The sequence below is a fragment of the Ictalurus furcatus genome, chromosome 8 (genome assembly GCF_023375685.1).
Source record: "Ictalurus furcatus strain D&B chromosome 8, Billie_1.0, whole genome shotgun sequence".
Lineage (NCBI taxonomy): Eukaryota > Metazoa > Chordata > Actinopteri > Siluriformes > Ictaluridae > Ictalurus > Ictalurus furcatus.
The window spans coordinates 9,810,621-9,834,060 of NC_071262.1; the positions used below are offsets into that span (position 1 = coordinate 9,810,621).

General features: G+C 41.5%; 2 protein-coding genes across 2 annotated transcripts; both read left to right on the top strand.

Moving 5' to 3' along the window:
- Positions 1 to 1,803: 1,803 nt before the first annotated feature.
- LOC128611271 (elongation factor Tu-A-like) lies at positions 1,804 to 8,942 on the top strand. The gene is made up of 5 exons (XM_053630650.1): positions 1,804 to 1,900; positions 2,853 to 3,064; positions 3,283 to 3,393; positions 3,879 to 3,983; positions 8,566 to 8,942. Exons 1-4 carry the CDS (start codon positions 1,804 to 1,806, stop codon positions 3,894 to 3,896), a joined length of 438 nt encoding a protein of 145 aa, XP_053486625.1. The 3' UTR covers positions 3,897 to 3,983; positions 8,566 to 8,942.
- Positions 8,943 to 14,629: 5,687 nt separating this feature from the next.
- LOC128611230 (tubulin beta-4B chain-like) lies at positions 14,630 to 20,316 on the top strand. Its single transcript, XM_053630592.1, has 4 exons — positions 14,630 to 14,686; positions 18,773 to 18,881; positions 18,998 to 19,108; positions 19,256 to 20,316. The coding sequence occupies exons 1-4, from the start codon at positions 14,630 to 14,632 to the stop codon at positions 20,314 to 20,316; spliced, it is 1,338 nt and encodes a 445-aa protein (XP_053486567.1).
- The last annotated feature ends 3,124 nt before the right edge of the window (positions 20,317 to 23,440 follow it).

The window sequence follows — 23,440 nt, forward strand, 5'->3', positions numbered from 1 at the left end:
GTTCTATGAAATTCGCATTTCTCAGCTTTAACATATAACTCATGATGGAGCAGTCATTGTAGAACTTGGCGGACGTGGTGAACATGTTCCTCCCGGGAGTTAGAATATATCAGAATGTCATCTATGTAGGTGATCACATGGCGTCCCAGCATGTTACGTAACGCGTCGTTAATTAGACATTGGAAGACCAAGGGAGCGTTAGAAAGCCCATACGGCATGACCTGATACTCATAGTGACCTGAAGTTGTGCTGAACCCAGTCTTCCATTTATCTCCTTCTCGAATCCGGACCAAGTTGTATGCACTGCGTAAGTCCAGTTTCATGAAGATGGTGGCAGTGCGTAGTTGTTCCAGAGCGGCTGGTACTAGAGGTAGTGGGTAACGGTACTTGACGCAACACCGGTTTAATCCTCGGTAATCGATGCATGGTTGTAAACCTCCTCCCTTCTCTACGAAGAAAAGCCCCGCTGATGCTGGAGAAGTAGATGGTCGCATATAACCTTGGTGCAATGCTTCCTGAATGTACTCCTCCATGGCTTTTTGTTCAGTTACTGTTAACGAATAGACTCTCCCTCGCGGTGGTGTAGTGCCTGGAAGCAAATCGATTGCGCAGTCGTAATCTCGATGAGGAGATAGTCCACTAGCCTTCTTTTTACTGAATACTTCAATGAGGTCGTGGTAAACACTGGGGATCGAACGTTGTCCGCCTTGTCAGGGCTCTCAATGGATGTGGACGCTAAGGTGATCACAGGGACTTGGAGACAGTGATTGATGCAGTGAGCTGACCAGTGAGTGATCTCCCTTTGATTCCATGAAATTTGTGGGTTGTGATGTTCGAGCCAAGGAAGACAGAGAACCACTGGATGCCGGGCCGTCACAATGACATGGAACGTGATTTTTTCCTGATGAAGAGCGCTGGTGCAGAGGTTAATAGGTTCGGTACAGTGGGTGACTAAACCATCTCCAATGGGGGCTCCATCAATGGCTTGGACACGGCGGGGGGTGTTGAGAGGACGAACAGGGATGTTGTATTGGTGTATGGTCTCTTGGTTGATGAAATTCCCCGCCGCTCCAGAGTCGATCAGTGCCTCTAAAATACAGTAAACACCTGAGTATTCTAATATAACTGGTAATACAAATGCCGACTGAACTGAGTACTGGGAAATGGGTTCTAAACTTGCCCCGACTGAGGTTGTTTGGGAGTTTTGGTTTCCCCTCGGGTAGAGCACTGTTTGAGAGGGCATTGTTGCACGAAGTGGCTCTTCTTGCCGCAGTAGAAACAACAATGTTCACGGCGCCATCTTTCTCTCTCCTGCATGTTCACCCGAGTCTGTCCCAGCTGCATGGGTTCACCAGGGCTCTCAGACACTGGTACATCCGCCTCGCTGCGTACGGAGCGACAGCTCCATAGTAGACGATCCAGGCATATTGCTAAGTTAATGAGTGAGTCGAGAGTCAGCTGATCATCGTGACATGCCAGCTCCGTTATGATGTCAGCATTTAATCCCCGGCGAAACATAGTCTTTAGAGCGGGTTGATTCCGTCCACTCCTAACGGCCACCATACGAAATTCAAGAGCGTAATCCACCACACAACGTGATCCCTGCGTCAAGGATAATAATTCCTCCCCAGTCTCCCGGTTGTCTGGAGAATGATCGAATACAGTGCGGAAACGTGATGTCAGCTAATCATATGTACTGATGACGTTCCCTTCCTGTTCCCATTCCGCTGTGGCCCAGAGGAGAGCTCTCCCGGTTAAGAGTTCCATGAAGTGGATTATTTTCCGATTCTCCGTCATTCCGTCATGTCTGGGTATGTTGAAAAAAACAGGGAGCACTGGAGTAAAAAACCTCGGCAGCATGTTGGATCTCCGTCATACTTCTCCGGCGCTGGACTGGGAGGTAAGCGTGTGGTCGGTGCTGTAGAAAACTGCGCAGTTTGGTTTAGCCGAGCTACCTGCTCAGTCAGGCTTGCGAGACGGTGATCATGGTCACTAATCATCCGGCAATGTCCCTCGATGGCTTGCGGCCAACGGGGATCTCCCGCTGCTTCCATTGGAAGGCGAAGTATTCTGTCACGAACCTCGAATCGGCACGGAAGCAGAAGCGGGCAGCAGGTGTAGAGCGTGGTTTCGGGAAGTTCAAGAAACGTAGTCATAAGACAGGCAATGGTCAAGCAATCGGACGAACAACACAAACGGGGTCAGGCAGAGAGTGTAGTCGAAACCGGAAACAAGGGTCGAGGATAATGAGAAGACTAACTAACTAGAACGACTTGGTAACGCAGAGAAACGAGTTGACTGAACGTATACTTCGCATTGACTCTAGGTGAATGACATCCCTAAGTACTAGCAGTGAGAGTGTTTGTGTGTGATTGGTGCTAGGTGTGTCTGATCAGAACTCCGGGGATGGTGAGCACATGTGTGCATGAGAAGTGAGTGTTGCATCTTGGGAAATTGAGTTCTGATCTGACTGAGCTGTGACACATACCAGATACAATTGAATTTCTTTATTCAGTGTGATTGCGAGACAACACACACAGTTGCTCTCCGATTATTGTTCATCTGTAAAAGTCTCTGTGGTCAGCTACAGAGCTTTAAAATTCATATGGAAGAGGACTGTAGTGTAAAAAAGTAAATAAATAAATAAATAAAAATGCCCCTGAGACCATTGGTAATTTATTTTAGTATTGTCTTTAATGAGAGTTAGAAAAGTATTTACAAAAATAAATGTTGATCAAGGAACATGTTATATTTACAGAACTGAACTGCTTTCTGTCTGCGTTTCTGCACAAAACATGTAGTATAACCCAGACTGTGTGTGTGTGTATAACATGATCACGGGCACGGCTCAGCTGTATCCTGGTGGTGGACGAGTGAGCACCTGCTGCTGGCTCGGCAGATCAGTGTGCAGCATGTGGTGGTGTACGCGAACAAAGCAGACACCGTGGACGACTCCGAACTCCTGCAGCTGGTCGAGCTTGAGATCCGAGAGCTGCTCAGCAAGTTCGGCTACGACGGAGACAACACACCCGTTATCTGTGGCTCCGCCCTCTGCGCCCTGGAGGTACTGACGAAGAGAGACTGGGGACGTGGAGAGAGTGTGTGATCCTGTAACACTCAGAGCTCAGTGTGTGTGTGTGTGTGTGTGTGTGTGTGTGTGTGTGTGTGTGTGTGTGTGTGTGTGTGTGTGTGTGTGTGTGTGTGTGTGTGTGTGTGTGTGTGTGTGTGTGTGTGTGTGTGTGTGTGTGTGTGTGTGTGTGTGTGTGTGTAAGTAACCGGCAGCCTGAGCTGGGAGCTCAGTCTTGGAGGTGGTGGATGAGTACATCCCTCTACCCAGGAGAGATCTGGATCGACCCTTCCTGCTGCCCATTGAGGGAGTCTACTCCATACCAGGTGTGTGTATGGGTACCATCAGTTTTCAAAATCGATTGCGCAACACTCCGAACACAACTGACTCGGTAACATGATTCTTTAGACTGATTCATAAAGCAGCGAATCAGTTTACAGATTCAGAGAATCGTTTTGATTAATTATTTTAAATGAATCAGAGCGATATGTCACTTAATTCAACTGGTTATAATCAAATAAAAGAGATTTATGAAGTCGATCCGTTGATTTGATTCATGACCTAGACTCTTGTGAAACTCGATCATGGACGTTCCATCCCAGACCGTCTCTGATTGGCTGAGACGTTATTACTTCATAATATATGCAGAGTCTGTTGTTTCCGTTGCTTTACAGTAGATGAAATGATGTGAACGGTTAAGGATGGTGTTGCACTGTGTGTGTGTGTGTGTGTGTGTGTGTGTGTGTGTGTGTGTGTGAGATGCCGTGTATATGGAGTGTGTGTGTGTAACACAATGTGTGTGTGCGCACAGGCTGGGGTACATTGGTGACTGGAACTCTGGAGAGATGAGTGATTAAAAAAGGACACAAGTGTGAGTTTGTGGGACACAACCGCTCTGCCAAGTCAGTGGTCACAGGTGAGTGTGTATGTGAGAGAGAGTGTGAGAATGTGTGGCTCCCTCAAGGACAGGCAGGAATCGTGATGTTTTATTTTGTGCTCAGCTGAAAGTGTTCGAGGAGAACTGCAAGACAAAATGTGCGCACATGATTGATGGAAATTTTGTCCATTACTACTTCCTGTTCATGTAGGGTCCTTTATCTCACCTATACTTGCTAGCCGAGCATCGTTCATTTCCTCATCTCGGGAATCGCTTAGCTAAGTAGCTTGCACGCTCTCTGCTAACATGCTAGCAGAGCATCTGGTATACATTTTTTTTTTTGACATGCTAGCAGAGCATGAGTCATCCTGGAGAAAAACCGAATTGTTTATTGGGCCTAGGATGATAAATATTCCTCTGATGCTTGCTTAGCAGAGTATGTTCATGCTAATATGGTAATGGAACAGCATGTATAGTGTGTGAAAGCAGGTAACACAGTAAACTGATGTGGAACCTTCAGATTTGTCTGATTTAATCAATCTGGTCTGAATTAAACATGGAGGCACCTTATTTTCAGGGTAAGAGGATGGAGGTGGAGATCTGGCATCATGTTCACACACACACACACACACACACATACAGTTTGGGGGTTCTGTACTCGTACTGTCTGCTTTTTGCTTATGAAATGTCTAAGTGATGAGGAATATTTGGCTGATGTAATAAATGTACTTAATACAGCTCTTGACTCCGCCCACTGTTTTCTGTATTTCTCTACTAAACCCAGATCTGAGGTATACGTAAGGAATAAACCACTGCTGAGTGACGGGGTGTTTGTGGTGCCATGGCCAAAGCTACATGAAAACATCATGAAACATTAATGAATTTAGAAAAAATGGGTAATTGATGTCCTCCAATGACTTTTTGATCACACGTTAGCTATACTGCATACACCTTGTAGTTGTGAGGTCTGGCTGATCTTTATTATTAGTTCTGAGACTCTTGATTACTCTTTGGATTTGCCCTGGTGTTTGATTCTGTCATGGATTCTCAGCTCTATGACTCTCTGATTAGCATTGGATACTGTCTTTGATCCAGCACATGGAGAACAGACCCTCCTCTCCGGAGTCTCTGTTGTAACTAAGGCCCATAAGTTCATAAGTAATCAGGTCGGGATTTTGGCTATCGGATTGGATCTAATCTTCAAACCAGTTTGTTCAAAAGAAGGAAAGAAAAAAAGGAGTCTGAAATCAGATTAGATCATGTAATCAGATCTTGCGTTTGATCTGGATCAAACCTTCAGTATGAGTTTGTTAAAAACTTTTTAGTAGGATTGGGATTATCCTGTCCCACCGGGGCCATGTGTGTGCGGAGTTTGCATGTTCTCCCCCTGCTGCGGGGGTTTCCTCCGGGTACTCCTGTTTCCTCTCCCAGTCCAAAGACATGCATGGTAGACTGATTGGCATGTCTAAAGTGTCCGTAGTGTATGAATGGGTGTGTGAGTGTGTATATGATTGTGCCCTGCGATGGACTGGTACCATGTCCAGGGTGTACCCTGCCTTGTGCCCGATGTCTCCTGGGATAGGCTCCAGGTTCCCCGTGACCCTGAAAAGGAGTAAGCGGTAGAAGATGGATGGATGGATGGATGGATGGGATTATCCTGATCCCAGCAGGAACAAAATGCAATAAAACGTTAAAACTGGTCAAATAGTACAACGTTTGTATCATGTAGTATATACATTAATTTATATTTTACACTTGATTTGTTTAACCGTGTAGTAGTCAAAGCAATGTGGGGGTTTTGTTCTTTGTACTCTGGAAAGATCATATTCTGTTGTATAAAATGTCTCATTTTCTTCTAGAAATTAAAGTCCAGAGCACGGTTTAAGGGGTTAAAACGTCTCAGTCCAACACAATGTCTCCACGCTGTGAAAGAGCGGGTCTTCCTTCAGCAGTAGGAGTGTCTTCCCACCTGACCTAAAGCCTTCTTCACAACAATTATATTCTATTAAATATAAGACCACACTCTGATCTATAACATGTCAGATTTTGTCCTATATGACTTTCTTAGTGAATTTGCAGACTTTGTCTCAAACCTGGTTGTGTCTGTAGATAAAGCATTAATCGTCAGAGACTTTAATATTCATTTTGATAACCTGGAAGACCCTCTAAGATTAGCGGTTGTGTCCATCTTAGATTCAGTAGGGATTAATCAGAACGTAATCGGGCCTACTCATAATGGTGGTCACACTCTTGACCTCATACTAACATACGGACTAAGTATAGAAAATATTATCATTCTTCCGCAGTCTGAAGTTGTCTCAGACCGTTATCTTATCTCGTTCATAATACGAATTGATCATAATATTTCCACCTCGCCTCGCTACCGCGTAAAACGTACCTACACATCAGCTACTGCACCGAGCTTCATAAATAACCTCGCAGAAACATCAATTAGATTTGGATCACCGTCAGATCACATAGAACTCGATCAGGCGACTGAAAGCTTGGAGTCAACACTCCGCTACACGCTAGATAGAGTGGCTCCACTCAAAAGGAAAATAATTAGAGAAAAAAAAATTAGCACCCTGGTATAACGATCAAACGCGAACCTTAAAACAGACAACTCGACAATTAGAACGTAAATGGCGTCAAACCAAACTGGTGATATTTCAAACAGCATGGAAGGAGAGCCTACTGAAATATAGGAAATCTCTTGGCGATGCTAGAAAAATCTATTTCTCCACCTTAATAGGAGACAACAAAAACAATTCTAGATTCCTTTTCAACACAGTAGCAAAATTAACTAGGAATAAAACCACTACAGAGAGAAACACTCAATCATTACATAGCAGTGAAGATTTCATGAAATTTTTCATCGATAAGGTTGAAAATATTAGACGTGAAATACAGGCCATTAAATTAAAACCGGACAGTACTGTAACAAACCCATTACATGACAATGTAGCAATATCAGATCAATGTTTAGAGTATTTTGCTTCGCTTAGAGAGACCGAACTAGCTACATTAATCTCTTCAGCCAATTCATCAACTTGCATACTAGATCCCGTACCTACATGTTTGTTTAAACAGATTTGTCCAGGAGTAATTGAACCACTTCTAAATATAATCAGTTCTTCCCTAAGCACTGGCTATGTACCTAAATCACTTAAATTAGCAGTTATTAAACCCTTGATTAAAAAACCTGATCTTGACCCGTCTCAATTGTCCAGCTATAGACCAATATCAAATCTCCCCTTCATCTCTAAGATTTTAGAAAAGGTTGTAGCAAAGCAGTTATGCTCGTACTTAGATAGGAATAACATTCATGAAATGTATCAGTCAGGGTTTAGACCTCATCATAGCACAGAGACAGCATTAGTTAAAGTAGTAAATGACCTTCTACTGACCTACGATCAGGGTTGTGTCTCTCTGCTTGTGTTACTCGACCTTAGTGCAGCTTTTGATACTATAGATCACACTATTCTCCTTGATAGATTAGAAAATGTTGTTGGTATTAAGGGAACAGTCCTCTCCTGGCTCAGGTCTTATCTGACCGATCGTTATCAGTTCGTAGATGTAAATGGTGAATTCTCCATGCGCACTGAGGTTACTTTTGGAGTTCCACAGGGTTCTGTTTTAGGCCCACTGCTCTTTACTTTATATATGCTACCCCTAGGTCAAATTATTCGTAAATATGGAATTAGCTTCCACTGTTATGCTGATGATACACAGTTGTATGTTTCAGCGAAGCCAGAGGACAGACAGAAGCTTAGTAAAGCTGAGGATTGTGTAAAGGACATTAGACATTGGATGTTAACTAACTTCCTTCTACTTAATTCTGATAAAACAGAAATACTTTTATTAGGCCCACGTGTAGCTAGAAGTAATCTTTCTGATCACATGGCTACTCTGGATGGTCTTTCTGTTTCATCATGTGCAGCAGTTAAAGACCTTGGAGTGATTATTGACTCCAGCCTATCATTTGATGCTCATGTAGATAATATTACTAGGATAGCCTTCTTTCATCTCAGAAATATTTCTAAAATAAGAAACATATTGTCACTACATGATGCGGAAATACTAGTTCATGCATTCGTCACCTCTAGATTAGATTACTGTAATGCCTTACTGTCTGGATGTTCCAGTAGGAATATAAATAAGCTCCAGTTAGTCCAGAATGCAGCTGCTAGAGTCCTAACTAGAACTAGAAGGTACGACCATATCACACCGATATTATCAATACTGCATTGGCTCCCAGTAAAATCTCGCATTAACTATAAAATACTTTTATTAACCTATAAAGCACTAAATGGTCTCGCGCCACAATATCTAAGCGACCTTTTGGTTTTATATAATCCGCCACGCCTACTTAGATCAAAAGATGCAGGCTATTTGACGGTACCTCGAATAGTGAAGGCTACAGCAGGGGGAAGAGCTTTCTCTTATAGAGCCCCACAGTTATGGAACAGTCTTCCTATTAGTGTTCGGGACTCAGACACAGTCTCGGTGTCTAAGTCTAGGCTTAAAACATATTTGTTTACTCAAGCCTACCCTGACTAGATTCTGTTCTACTACTTCGCAGTCATAATAATCTTTTTTCTCCCTCTCTCCTTTCGCCGAGCCCCACATGAATTTATGGAGATACTAGAGATCCAGATCCTTTCTGCCTCTGGATGGAGCTCAAATCTTCTCTAATTCCAGACTGCTGGGACTACGGCTGCTCCTAAGGTCATACAGACTTCACATAAATCCATAATGAACTTTTTCACACTATCTGTTGTTACCCAGATGAGGATGGGTTCCCTTCTGAGTCGGGTTCCTCTCAAGGTTTCTTCCTCTTAAAACATCTTAGGGAGTTTTTCCTTGCCACCGTTGCCACTCAGTGGCTTGCTCAGTTGGGATAAATTCGCACCTTTAATATCTGTATACCATGTTGATATTTCTGTAAAGCTGCTTTGAGACAATGTCTATTGTAAAAAGCGCTATACAAATAAAATTGAATTGAATAAGAATGAATCTTTGCCACTTGGGGTTGTATTTTTTAAAGACATCAGACTAGAACTCTTTGACAGATTAACTAAACATGAGAGTAGAAGACCCCTTTATGAGCGGAATTATTCCTTTGATTAGAGAATTAGAGATTACTTCAATAATTTTTAAATGATTTGATAGACCAACATTATTTATTCTCTGCAGCAATATTTCATGATCCACTGTGTCGAAAGCCTTTGATAAATCGATAAAAAGGGAAGTGCAGTAATTACCTTTATCTAGAGATTACACAATATTGTTTAAGACTTTCAAAATGGCTGTTGTGGTGATATGTTTTTTTTTATATAAACAAAATTTTTTTTTATATATTTTATATATAGAAAATATTTTTTTGCAATCTGATAACATGTCAGCGGTTCACTGATAAGGATTTCTAAAAGGACACACAGCTTTGTGGATTTTGATAGGACACACAGCTTTGGAATTGGACTGTAATTATCTAATAGTGGGATTTCCCTCTTTTAATAAAGGAACAACAAAAGCCGATTCACAAATTTCTGGTATAACACCAGTGTCTAATGAAAGATTAAAAAGATAAGTTAAAGGAGATGAAATAATATCAGCTGATAATTTCAAAAACACAGATTCCACACAATCAGGGCCTTGTGATTTGTTTATATCGAGAAATTTGAGTGCTCTATAAACATTAGAACTCTTAATGTGTTAAAAACTGAACTCCTCATTTTGAATGGCTTTCTGCATTATTAAAATCAGCGTACAGTAAATCAAATGATAATTATTCACCTTTTAATTTACTAGGCCTTGATCTGATGCATAAATTAAACATTTAATGATGGGTTTTGCAGTTGTGTGTTCCCAATTGTCTGTCTCCAGTTTCCAAATCGGACAGTGATGGCGGCATCCCTCATCCTGAACTCGCTAACATACCTGGCACATTATGGGCTACATAAGGTTGAAGCACGACGAGTAACATGTACACTGTATTAAGCTAAAGTGAAGTATAGTCATCCTGTGTCCTGTAAAACAATACCTTCTGTCCTCAGAAAAGGATGAAGGGACATGCCCAATTATTCTAGCATTATTACAGCAAGCTGTGATAACAACTGTGATAAGTTCTGCAATACAACACACCCAGTAACCAATGTTTAAGGCTGGAAGAGGATGGCATTTTACACAAAATTTGCAAAATCAACGAACTAGTAATCCCAGTAACTCCATTAGTGCCCGATGTCCCTACTGTAACCTCTTCCATTCCACATGATAATTATTATTTCTCTGTTGTTGTCCTGTGTTCAGCTCTTTTTCCAGTGTGCCTGCATGTGAGAGCTCTCAAGGCCGTTACTCCCCTTAACATTCCAAGATCAGTAATACACCTGGGTGCATCTCCCTCAGGGGCTGCAGACTCCCTGCGGTCTACTCCTCTGTGGTCAGAGACTCCCTCGCACGCTCCCAAGGCCGACAGGACATGATTGGGGTCATCCTCCGCCCCATAAAGCACAACAAATGTTAAGCTTCCTGGACGTTATCAAGTATGGTCTTCAGTGGATCACTGATTGCTCTCTTCATGACAAAATCCTGAGAGCTGGGTGTTCTAAGGAAAAACTGACACTGAATGGATTTATGCTCTGCACCTGTACTATGGCTGGCAAACTACAACAAAGACTTTCTCTTATATGTGACTGAGAGAGGGGGTGCCGCTGCGGGGGTCCCGGCTCAGGAGTATGGGGGCGCTTGCAGGTCTTTAGTTTATTTATCGAAAACCTTGGATTTGGTGGCACAAGGATTGCCAGCACGTTTGTGTGCCATGGCTCGAGCTGCTCTCTTAGTGCAGATCACTGGGAAAATAGCTCTCTCACGCATTGATCTTACATTCATCACACCAGGTCACTTCTATTTTGAATTAGATCCACATGCAACACATGACAGCTCATCAAAGAACAGGATATGAAGTTATTCTTTGTGCCACCCAAAATTTAAATATTAAACCTATTAGTGTGTCTAATACACCAACTGTAGTATTGTATTGCCTAATGAATTCTGTGGAGCCAGTCACTGAGAACACTCACAATTGCCTAGCCGAAATTCATATTTCCTCGAGCCGAAGTTTGAACTTTTTAGACGTTCCACCTGGAAGATTTTGTGAGCACCCTGCTCTGCCCAATTAAAAGCTATCACTACTATGAAATTTATGCTCAAAACAATGTCAGAAAGGGAAAATCAGTATCGATAGGGCTCATATCAATGCCAGAAGGGCCGTTTAAACACTTGGTGATAGACAGGTTTAGCAGATGGAGGGAGGCAATGCCATCAGCAGACTAAACTGCTGGAACAGTGATTAAATTTTTAACCAGAGAGGTAATTCCTAGAGATGGCATACCATCTCAGATTAGCTCTGACAATGGCTCAGCGTTCGTTTAAAAAACAGTGTTACAGTAACTGTGAATAAATAAAAATTTTGATGTGTTTATCACCCTCAGTCACAGGGAATAGTGGAAAAGGTTAGTGGTACCTTTAAGGCTAAGCTTAACGCAATCTGTGCTGACTCTGAACTCTTTTCGGTAGATGCTCTACCTCTTGCACTAATGACCTATCGCATGCAGACTAACAGAAATATGCATCTAACACCGCATGAAATGCTTACGGGTTGACCCATGTCTGTGTCATATCTGAGAGGTCCTTATGAAGAACTGCCACTGAAGTAATTACAGATGGAACTAAGAGCATATATGCGATAACTAACTGCTATGTATGAAGCTATCTATTCACAGGACCAGAGCTGGGGACTGAGAGGAGACAGAATTTCCTTGTCCTGTGACTCCTGGAGAACAGGTGTACCTAGGGGTGTTCCAGCCCAGAAGGGAAAGGCCGTACAAAGTGAGCACCTAGATTAAGACCTAGGAGAAAGCAGGATCAGCTGATCGAAGGTGACGATCCAGTGGTTGACATTGCAGAAGAAAGAACAAGACAAGAAGTGAGAGAGGGTCTAAATGAAGATACGGGAGAATGGCAGTCTCAGGCGATGGCAAAGAAGAAGGTCTGTCAGGGGTCGTACCAACAGAGCAGGAGGAAAGAAGGGCTCCTGCTGTTGAGAGTGGTTCTGACGAGCCTGATACACCTGCTGAAGGAGAAAGAGGCCCAAGCAGACGTCCCTTCCAGGACAACTTTTCCATAATTGACTTTTCAGCCCTTGACTAGTCTCCAAAACAGTACTGAACTAGAACTGAATGAGACAATCAGTGAGCCAGATTGGATCTCTGATCGGCTGCAACAGGATGGAACAGATTCCAGTTCCTCAAGTGAGGATGAAGAAGTAGTATGATGAACCATGCCCTGGGTGTAAGTACTAGCTTGACCTCTCCCCAAGGGTGGGCCCCCTGCGATACGCAAAGTATCTGGGTCGAAGACAAACATTGTTGATACATCCTCTGAGAAAGGATGTGATGGAGTTTTTAGTTTTTGCTTTTTCCATTTTTCTATTTTTTAATTTTTACATTTTCTATTACAATATAATCAAGTGTGATTAAGAGACAGGGTGATCACTGTTATGATTAATCAAACTGAGAAAACTGTTTTGTATTCATGTTTATTAGTCTATACTTGTATCAGCTATATGTGCTTAAGCAACTGTGTATTCTACATAACGATGACAACCACGGGCAAGTGCAGAACCAAACGCATGCTCATGCTTACAAACACTGTTTTGATTTTTGTGGTTAGGGAAAGGGAGACAGAATCTTTTACTCCTTTCTAGCCAATGGGAGAGGAGATGTTTGGTTCTGATCTCCAGAGAGAGTGGTTTCAGGATTTGGTCATTGGTAGATGGCTGACGTGGTCATACATTGATCACTAGTTAGTGTAAATGAAGGGACTGGATTGTGAGATTACTCTCTCTAGCTAGGTGGGGCTTAGTAAGCCCCCAGACGGGGAGAATATATGGAAAATATATATGAAGTGCAAACAATATGTGTAACTGACATTTGGATATGTTAATGGAGTGAATTCAATATGTAACCAACATTTAGAATTATTATTTGAGCATAATCGTATAATCAATATTGGTTAAAAAAACATAATCTATATGTATAATCAACAGTTAGAAGCATAATCTAAATCCATAGAACAATGTTTGATCAAGTGATATTCTGAGTGGATTTGAGCTGAATGAACTGTGTTTCAGTGTACAACAATTGTTGTTCTGTATTAGCTGGCACCTGTCTCCACAGCAATAAAAATTGGCAGTAGATATTCGCATGCGTGAGTAAATAACTTTGAGGCAGATACAAATTAGGGAGTTAGGAGAGGAGGTAGATATCAGCGGGGACAACCGATAGAGACAGACAGATGCTCACTGAGGCCTAAGAAGGGAGCCATGGTCAAGAAAAGAAACCTTGTCCTCATGAAACCTTTTCAAGAAAAACAACTAACTGCGCATGTTCCACGAATTTAAGATAACTCATAAACATGAATATTTAATTGTGGCAAAAGAAGGTTGGTCTATTTCAACGAGGAAAAGCAAAACCCCACCTACAAAGACTATGCTTTGGAGATAGGTATATAAAGACATGTTTGCGTATGCATAATTCGGACACTCTGCAGACTGTCACACTTTATTGATTTTCAATAAAGTTTATTTACTTTTTGACATCTACTAAACTCTCTGTCTCTGAAGTTTTTGACCTAGGCTAAAGGGTTGATTTTATTCACGACAGAAGGGGACTCGCTCGCGGCACGCACACTTGGCCTCAGTTGTGTCTGAATGCTACCATGGGTTTTCATGTTCTTTCCAGACATTTTAAGGTGCCACAAAATTAAAAGTGTAAACAAAGAAACGGGGTAGAATAAGTCAAAATCTATTGTATGACCGAAAAGCGCAAATTAATTACAATTTTAATCGAAATCAGCAGGAGCCTCCAACTTCACGTCCTACTCCATTCACATTAAAGATCATTTATACATGAAAAATCTTGTTTTATTTTGTCTCAGAAGTGTCCATGTTAAACATGTTAAACATTATGTTTTGAATAGTGTGGAGACATGGAGATATTTTAAGTATTTTTTAATCTTGAACATTGATAATTGTTTAAATGTATTTTTAAAAAATTATATTTCTTGGAGCCGGAGTCTTCTATTCTTCAGTTTTTTTGCTGCAGAACACATTAGGTCAAAGCTGACATTATTTACAGGCTACATATTTTTTTGACTTTGGAATAAACCTAATACAAGTGACCAGTCAAACATGACAGAAGAACTCAATAATAAATGTAATAACTTTGATAATAATGGATGGTGATGTGCAGCGCTGTAAATAAATGTAAAAAAATACAGGGACCCCCTGGCTATGTGTCAGGGACCCTCTGAATGTTTATTATTATTATTATTATTACTATTTTTTTTCTTTTACCTGAGGAGAACCGTTATAAACTCAAACTGACCAGTAAAATAAAGACGCATTAAAAAAAAAAAATTGTTGCAACAATATCTGCCAATCACAATTGAGTGTACGCTGCATAAGCCAATAGTCATAGACTTCTAGGTGGCCTAGCAACAAGCCTCCACCAATGGGAATGCTTTGGCTATTTCAGCAGATTGAATAAATAGTAGTGCTTCGCAAATTACGGTTTCATTGTCGTAGTGTAGTTTTCAGTTTAGTTATATGTTCTACAGAGTGAATAATGAGGGAGATTGTCAGTTTGCAAATAGGACAATGCGGAAACCAAATTGGTGAAATGGTAAGACCTGAAAGATTGTCTTTTCAACACACATTCACATGTAATAAGTGAAAGATTGTCTTTTCGACACACATTCACATGTAATAAGTGAAAGATTATCACATTCACAGGTTTTCTTGGCCTCTCTCAGTGTGTGAAGGCCTCAGGCTTTTTGAGCTCCTGGTGATTGTTTAATAGTCCCGTTCGTTTTAAAAGTTGTTTTTTATTAGTTTGTATAATAAGTTCATATTTTTGTATCACAGGCTCAGTTAACTTATATATATATTTAAATAAATAAATGCAGCAGCCATACTGTTAACACTGTTAACTATTGGGCTTAGCAAACCACATTTGGTAAATGTTGATGTGAAGCCCAAATGTCTGTGAGCCATTAATATTTTCGACCTTTTCCGCTACGAGCGAGTTTCTGTAAATGAGCTAACGGCTAATAAATTCCGCTGCTGAAGGGTGTAGGTCGCGCGCGCGCGCCCTGCAGCTAACATGGCTGGTTGCATCTGGTTAGGATCATGGAAAGCTACCTGCGTGAAGTTGGCCCCCCCACCAACGCAAAACGTCAGCAAAACAGTCTCAATCGTTTGTGGTGGTTTGTGCTGATAAAAGTTTCGTTTGTTCTGCTTTCGTTTTTAAAACATTAGACATTGAATTATGGTGCGGTGACGTCACCAGCCCCACACATGCTCCAAGTTCATTCAAAATAGTCTCAATCGTTTGTGCTTCGTTTGTGCCATAAAAAAAATTCGTTTGTGCTGCTTCGGTTCTGGAGATGTTAAAAGAATATTTATAGGTGATTCTGGGGTCACCCTAACCCACCCCCCACATGCTCCAGATTAGCCCGAAATAGTCTCAATCGTTTGTGCTTCGTTTGTGCTGCTTTCGTTTTTAAAATATTAGACATCTTTAAGATATTAGCATCTGGACAGAGCTTAGTGAGCAGCTAGAAAACAAGATCACTGCAAAGGCTCTATATACTTTTGTTAAGTTGAACAGACACAACATCTGGACTGCTTTAGGGTTTATTTATGGAAGTGATCATGAAACAAGTGGCAGTAGTGATGACACTGATTTTGAGCCAGGGTCACTTTCCCCAACACCAAAAAATTGCTGGACTTTTGATCTTCAAGTTCCATTTCAGAAACGGATTGAATTCATGCCCGAAATAGTTCAATATAAAAACAAGTTCTCCAAAACACACAAAAAAGGGAATACACAATTTTGAAGCCTGGCATCTGGACACATTTGGGAAGAAGCCAAAAGCCCTTGCACATTTGTCTTTAAAAGAGCCACTGTCTATCCATCAGTAACAGAGAAATTCCTAGAAATCAGAGGCAATTGTAAGGAATGTCATGGCCACATTCACATAAAATGTGACAGACTGATTGCATTGTTTAAATTTAAATACTTTCACAAATGGTATTTTTGTTCTAAGTGTTTTTAAGGTCCATTATTTGCGTCAAAGGATGTTTGATAGTTCACAGTAATTCAATTTCACAAGTAAAATCATTTTGGCTTAAATCTTAATTTATTGATTCATTTAAGTCATTAAGTTTCCACACACACACACACGGCCTATGTATGTATAAACAGAGCTACAGCAAACAGATTATGGTGCGTGTATTTATTTATGACAATGTTAATATTACGTCTGTTATTCTCATAAAAACATATACAGTAACAAGTAAAAACACTTTCTTGGAGTTCGTTACATTTCACACATCCTGTGATCCGCGGTGTCCCTTAAAAGTTGAAAACGCACAGTGGATAGGTAACAATTACAGGAATGCGACTATTTAATGTGATTTGTCGTTTGGATTTTACCGTGTTACTTCAACTGTATTGTTTAAAAAAAAAAAAAAAAGACAGTCGGCACAAACGATTGAGACTATTTCGGGTTAATTTGCTAACCCTGCTATAGTTGACAACTACAGACCCGTTTCCCTACTCCCTTTTCTTTCGAAAACTCTTGAAAGAGCCGTTTTTAATCAACTCTCAAATTTTCTCACACAGAACAACCTCCTAGACACCAAGCAGTCTGGCTTCAAGAGCAACCACTCCACGGAGACTGCTCTGCTTTCCGTCACTGCAGCCTTACAACTAGCAAGAGCAACCTCTAGATCATCTGTCCTCATCCTACTTGACCTCTCTGCTGCTTTCGACACTGTGAACCATCAGATCCTTCTGTCAACTCTCTCCAGCCTGGGCATCACTGGAACGGTTCTGCGCTGGGTGGAATCCTATCTCTCTGACAGATCCTTCAAGGTATCATGGAGGGGAGGTATTTCTGAAACTCAGCAACTCACAACTGGCGTTCCACAGGGGTCAGTTCTGGGTCCACTCCTCTTTTCTATCTACACTACATCTCTAGGGCAGGTGATTCAGTCTCATGGCTTGTCATATCATTGCTATGCTGATGACACCCAGCTCCATTTGTCCTTCCAGCCTGACGATCCATCAGTCTCTGCACGCATCTCTGCTTGCCTTTCGGACATCTCGGTCTGGATGAAGGAAAACCATCTTAAGCTTAACCTGGCAAAATCTGAGCTTCTCGTGATCCCGGCCTGTCCCTCAATCAACCACAACCTCACTGTACAGCTCGGCTCACTCACACTCATGCCAACCAGGACGGCCAGTAACCTTGGGGTGATTCTTGATGACGGCTTGACCTTTACAGACCATATCTCAGCAACTGCAAGGACCTGTAGGTTCATCCTTTACAACATCAAGAAAATCCGACCCTACATCACCAAACAGGCTACACAGATACTAGTCCAGGCTCTTGTTATCTCTAAACTGGACTACTGCAACTCACTGCTTTCAGGCCTCCCAGCCAGCTCCATCAAACCCCTTGAGATGATTCAGAATGCTGCAGAGCGCCTCGTCTTCAACCAGTCCAAGAGAACCCATGTCACACCCCTCTTCATTTCCCTCCACTGGCTTCCTGTAGCTGCCTGCATCAAGTTCGAGGCCTTGATGCTCACATACAAGACCTTGTCAGGAACAGCACCCTCCTACCTCAACTCTCTCCTGAAGGCCTACGTTCCCTCTCGCAATCTGCGATCGATTAGCGACCGATGTTTAGCAGTTCCAACTCAGCGTGGCGCAAGGTCCCTTTCCAGAACCTTCACACTAACTGTTCCTCAGTGGTGGAATGCACTTCCAATCTCAATCCGGACCGCAGAATCTCTCACCATCTTCAAAAAACAGCTAAAGACCCACCTCTTCCATGAACACCTAACCAACTCATAATAATAATAATAAAAATAAATAAATAAAAAAATTGCACTTACACCTCTACTCTGCACTTTGCTTCTTCTGGAATTCAATTAATAGATCTTGTATGGTAGCACTTCTTGTATTGTTCTCTGCTTGATATATCGCTTTGCTTGTATCTTTCTCATTTGTAAGTCACTTTGGATAAAAGCGTCTGCTAAGTGAATAAATGTAATGTAATGTAAATGTAATTTGGAGCATGTGCGGGGCTGGTGACGTAATCTCATAGAACTTAATGCCTAATATTTTATAAATGGAAGCAGCACAAACAAAACTTTTATCGGCACAAACAAAGCACAAACGATTGAGACTATTTTGAATGAACTTGGAGCATGGGGGGGTGACCCCAGAATGACCTATAAATATTCTTTTAATATCTCCAAATCAGAAGCAGCACAAACAAAGCGTTCATCGGCACAAACCAGCACAAACAAAGCACAAACGATTGAGACTATTTTGCTGACGTTTTGCGTTGGTGGGGGGGCCAACTTCACGCAGGTTGGAAAGCTCTCTCAGCGGCCAAAAACTCCACTCGTTCACTGTCCAAATAACAAAGGGTTAAACTTTATTGCCTATATATTATTGTTTTTAATTTCTCAGTCAGCGTAAAGGCTTTGACCAGCCAGCCTGGCTTTATATACTTGTCTGTCTCTCTCGCTCTCTGGTGGAGCAGCGTGTCAGATTGATGTCTCAAGTTGTGACTTGAGTGAAGCTTGTTCTGTTTTCCTGTCAGTCTGCTTTCTTTTGTGTTTAAGCTTTTGAAGTAAAACTAGTTATTTGTCATTGTTTACAAAACCACACATTTTTGTGTGTTCTCAGTTCTGGACTGTCTTCAGTGACGAGCATGGGATTGATCCTACAGGCAATTACAATGGCAACAGTGATCTTCAACTACACAGAATTAATGTATATTACAACGAAGCTACAGGTGAGCTATTTCAAGGTTATGCACCTTTTTTAAAAAAAAAAAAAGTTTTGAAAAATAACCTTTTAATACATATAATACATATTCTGTCATTTTTATTCATTTTTTGATCCTTTCAGGTGGCAGATATGTCCACCGTACTGTATTAGTGGATTTGGAGTCGGGTACCATGGACTCCGTGAGGTCTGGACCTTTTGGGCAAATTTTCAGGCCTGACAACCTTGTTTTCGGTAATTATTACACAGCACTCTATAACTGGATACAGATGCAAAGCAGTAAATCAAATACAGTCATATCTGTCTTGTGCCTCATTTTGATTTCCCTGCTATTTCCTGCTAGCTGTAACTCTGCATGTAATAATCAACACTTCTCCACAGGCCTGAGTAGTGCTAGCAATTACTGGGCCAAGGGCCACTACACAGAAGGTGCTGAGCTGGTGGACTCTGTCCTGGATGTGGTGCGGAGGGAGGCAGAGAGCTGCGACTGCCTCCAGGGCTTCCAGCTCACCCACTCACTGGGTGGTGGTACTGGCTCAGGCATGGGCACCCTGCTCATCAGCAAAATCCGTGAGGAGTACCCTGACCGCATTATGAATACCTTCAGCGTTGTTCCCTCACCCAAAGTCTCAGATGTAGCGGTGGAGCCTTATAATGCCACAGTGTCGGTCCACCAGCTGGTACAGAACACGGACGAGACGTTCTGCGTAGACAACAAAGCCCTGTTTAACATCTGTTCCCACACCCTCAAGCTCAGAACACCAAACTACGGTGACCTGAACAACTTGGTCTCTCACACCATGAGTGGAGTCACAACATGTCTGAGGTTCCCTGGGCAGCTCAATGCTGACCTGCGCAAACTGGCTGTCAACATGGTGCCATTTGCCCGTATGCACTTCTTCATTCCTGGTCTTGCTCCACTGACTAGCACGGACAGCCAGCCATTCCGTGCTCTCACTGTGCCTGAATTAATCCGGCAGATGTTCGATGCCAAGAACATGATGGTTGCTTGCGACCCACGCCACGGCCGGTACCTCACGGCGGCTGCCATTTTCCATGGCAGCGTGTCCACAAGTGATGTGGAAATGGGGATGTTCGATGTGCAGAACAGATATAGCAGAAACTTCGTTGACTGGATCCCCAACAACATGATGACAGCTGTGTGTGACATCCTACCCCATGGCGTGAAGATGGCCGCCACCTTCATTGCGAACAGCACCGCTATCCAGGAGCTGTTCATTCGCCTCTCTACACAGTTCATGGCCATGTTCAGAGGCAGGAGATTCCTGCACTGGTACACAGCTGAGGGTATGGATGAAATGGAGTTCACAGAGGCTGAGAGCAACATGGCCGACCTAGTATCAGAGTATCAAGCATACCAGGATGCAACTGGTGACGATGAAGGAGAGTTTGAGGAGGAGGGAGAGGAGGATCTGCCTTAAATATATTGTCAGTCATTTTTTCCATGTTCTGTTCACATGTTTACTTTTTTCTGTTCACGTTTGTTTGCTTTTCCATGTTCTTCTGTTCCTTTCTTCCCTGTTTGAGTTGTTTGTCAAGTTGTTTCTCAGATTTTGTTCCTCATTTTGTTCCTTCCAACTTTGTTCAATACAAGTAAAACATGCAATTAATAATCATGGTCTCAGGGTATTTCTTGCAGTGAATCTTAATAAAATTAATATTTTCCTATTAAAACCAATATGGTTCTGTTATAAGGGTAGGTTTGTTGAATTGGCCTTTGCTAACCATTTTAAGAAGTGAAGGTCTTTCTCACTTATAATTTTGGTTTACCACCAAATACAGTATTCAGTTGAGTATTTTAATGTGACAAACTGCAGTAATCTCATTGCACAATTTTGAAAAGACTTAACTACTGTTAGCTATAGCACTGTTTAGCTACTTGTGTTGCACCAAAGTGGTTTTAAGGGCTTAATTCTGCCTTTCTGTTTATCCAGAAAGAACTAGAGTCCATTGTGTGCTGAAGTTTGAGGTTTCTTCCAGACGATGCATATTAAAAACTGGACAACTACCAAGAACAAGCCAGAAACAGCAGGTTTTAAGAAAACTGCCTTCAGTTGTGCAGTCATGGGCTCGGGTGCCCAAAGTGGATTAAGGGTTGTTTGGTGAAGAGTTAAGAATTGTCTGGCTTTGTGTAGTATACCTTGAATTGCACAAGATTACTTACATGGACTCACTTTTCTTTCAGAGTTTTGGACTTGGGTTTAAATACTACGGAAGCCTTAAGTGGCCATGCATTATTGCTTTTTTTCAGTTTTCTTGTGATCAAGACTTAATTTTCCTGTGCACTGGACATCAATCATCCCGATTGGGAGGGGGTTTTGAATGGGTTTTTTGGCTAAATGCCTGAAATAAGATCTGTGGTTAACACAAGCTCAATATATGTTCCCGTTTACCCCACTCAAGATTGTTTTTTTAAAGCTTTTACGTGTCTTGAAAAAGACGGTTGCCAACAAGTGGCTAAATGGGACTACAGAGGTTGTCAGGGACATTAAACGTCATCACGCCGAACAGGAAAACTCTTCTATTACAGCCTCGTTGTGTTTATACTTGCACTCTTGCAACTCAACTTGTAGTAATTGTAATTGTAATTGTATTGTTTTTTGTAAATAAAGATTGAAAGAGTCGCCGGAAGCGTAGCGGTGGTGACATTGAAGTCATGCGACCGGGTTGTAGTTCGTTTATAGCTTAACATTAGCTTTTTACTTCTGGTGAGTGTATAGACTTCAAAAATCTTATCTTAATGAACAAAACATGTGAGAATCATAAACTTTTGTTGGTCACAGATTATTTTCTGCAACAATCCAAAAGCCAATGGAAAAATTCTATTGGCTTTTTGTTTAAGGAACCAGGGTGATCCTAACTTCTGGGGTGACCTAATAAAATACCTCATCGCTGCAGGATTGACCATTTACACATTAGTGTCCGACACTTGAGAAAGGGGACACCCCTCTCTCTTAACATGGAGATAAAGTCCATCTCTACAGCGGGCAATTATTACATTTATGAATATGTGAAGAGGCCAACGTGCATGTAACACAAGGGCGTAGATTTGCATATGGACGGTAGGGACATGTCCCTACCAATATTTTGGGAGGGCAGAGTTCTCCCTACCAATATTTGTGCGAACTTGTTCGCATTATCTTTGGAGTGAAGTCATGTAAATTCCATAGCATACTCTCCCAGAAGCTCCAGGATTTAGGTATGCTAGCATTTGATTGGCTGAAAGGGGGGCTATCTGAAGGCTCACCTTACGTACAAATATCGAGCTGCCAGTGTAGAGTACAGACACGGAGGCGAGGTTATCAAGACTGTCAGTCCATACCTCAAGCATGGGCGAAAATTTTGTCTTTCAGATGACTTTACTCCCTTTCCTCTATTGCCTGCACGGCACAGCACACACAAAGTATCATGCCATCAAAAAAAAATCTACGAGACATCAGGAGCTTTTTCCCCACACAAAGTGTAAGTAATAGGTAGTAAACTAACTGTCCAGTAGCCACATTGATTTTAAATGAAAACCTATCAGCGACCAAACGTCACCAGCCTTGCACTGCGGAAAGTAATGTCACCTGATGCTAGTTAACCGAGTTAGCTAGCGTTAACTAGCAAGCTGACCCTGCCTTCTGTCATCTGCAGGCTAGCAGTCAGGTTGCTAGCTGGAACATAAAATAGGTGTGTATATGAAATTATGTGGAGTTGAATTTTAGTCTAGAAATCCCATGAAAATGTCATCATTTAATGAATTAGTTTGTATGCAGGAAACACAGCAGCAGGATGAAACAGCTGCGTCTTCAGGGTTTCAGGTGAGGTCCTAGTTATGAATTATATTTGGGAATTGTAGGGAGGCATCAGCATTAAAGTCAGTCTTTAGGTTGTTCAGCAAATATACAGTATAACCTTTGAAAGGCAACATATTGGTCATGAGTTTGTTTTGAAAAAAAATCTTACATCAAAACAACATAAGATCCTATTCACTCAATATTAACATTTCCCTCAAAAATAAATGGGATCCAAAGTTTAACTATATGTTTATGTATCTTCACCAATGCATAATTTTATTACAATAGAAAACTCAGAAATCAAGTAGGCCTAAAGATGCGCTAGGGCAGGTTGAGGGAGAAGCAGCTGGACCTTCAGGGCTTCAGGTGAGGTCTTAAAATGATACTGCAATTAAACATAGACCTATATGAAGAGTTCATTTGCAAAAACAGATATCTCCATTCTTATGAATATTTAAAAATCATGTTTTTTTTTATTTTTTATTGGGCATTCCAGGTAATATCAATCAAACTGCAGTTGGGTTGTTTTAATTAAGTGAAAATAAATGTAATCAAAACAACCTAACTGCAGCTTGATTTGTATTACCTGGAATGCACAATTTAAAAAATGATTTATGAAAATGAATTAAAATGGTGGATATCTGTTTTTGCAAATGAACTCTTCATATGCTATTATGGATTAATTGTAAATGACCAATTTACATGTATTGTAAGTAACACAGTCTACCTATTTTAATGTTAACTTAGTTGCAAGTTATTATAACAC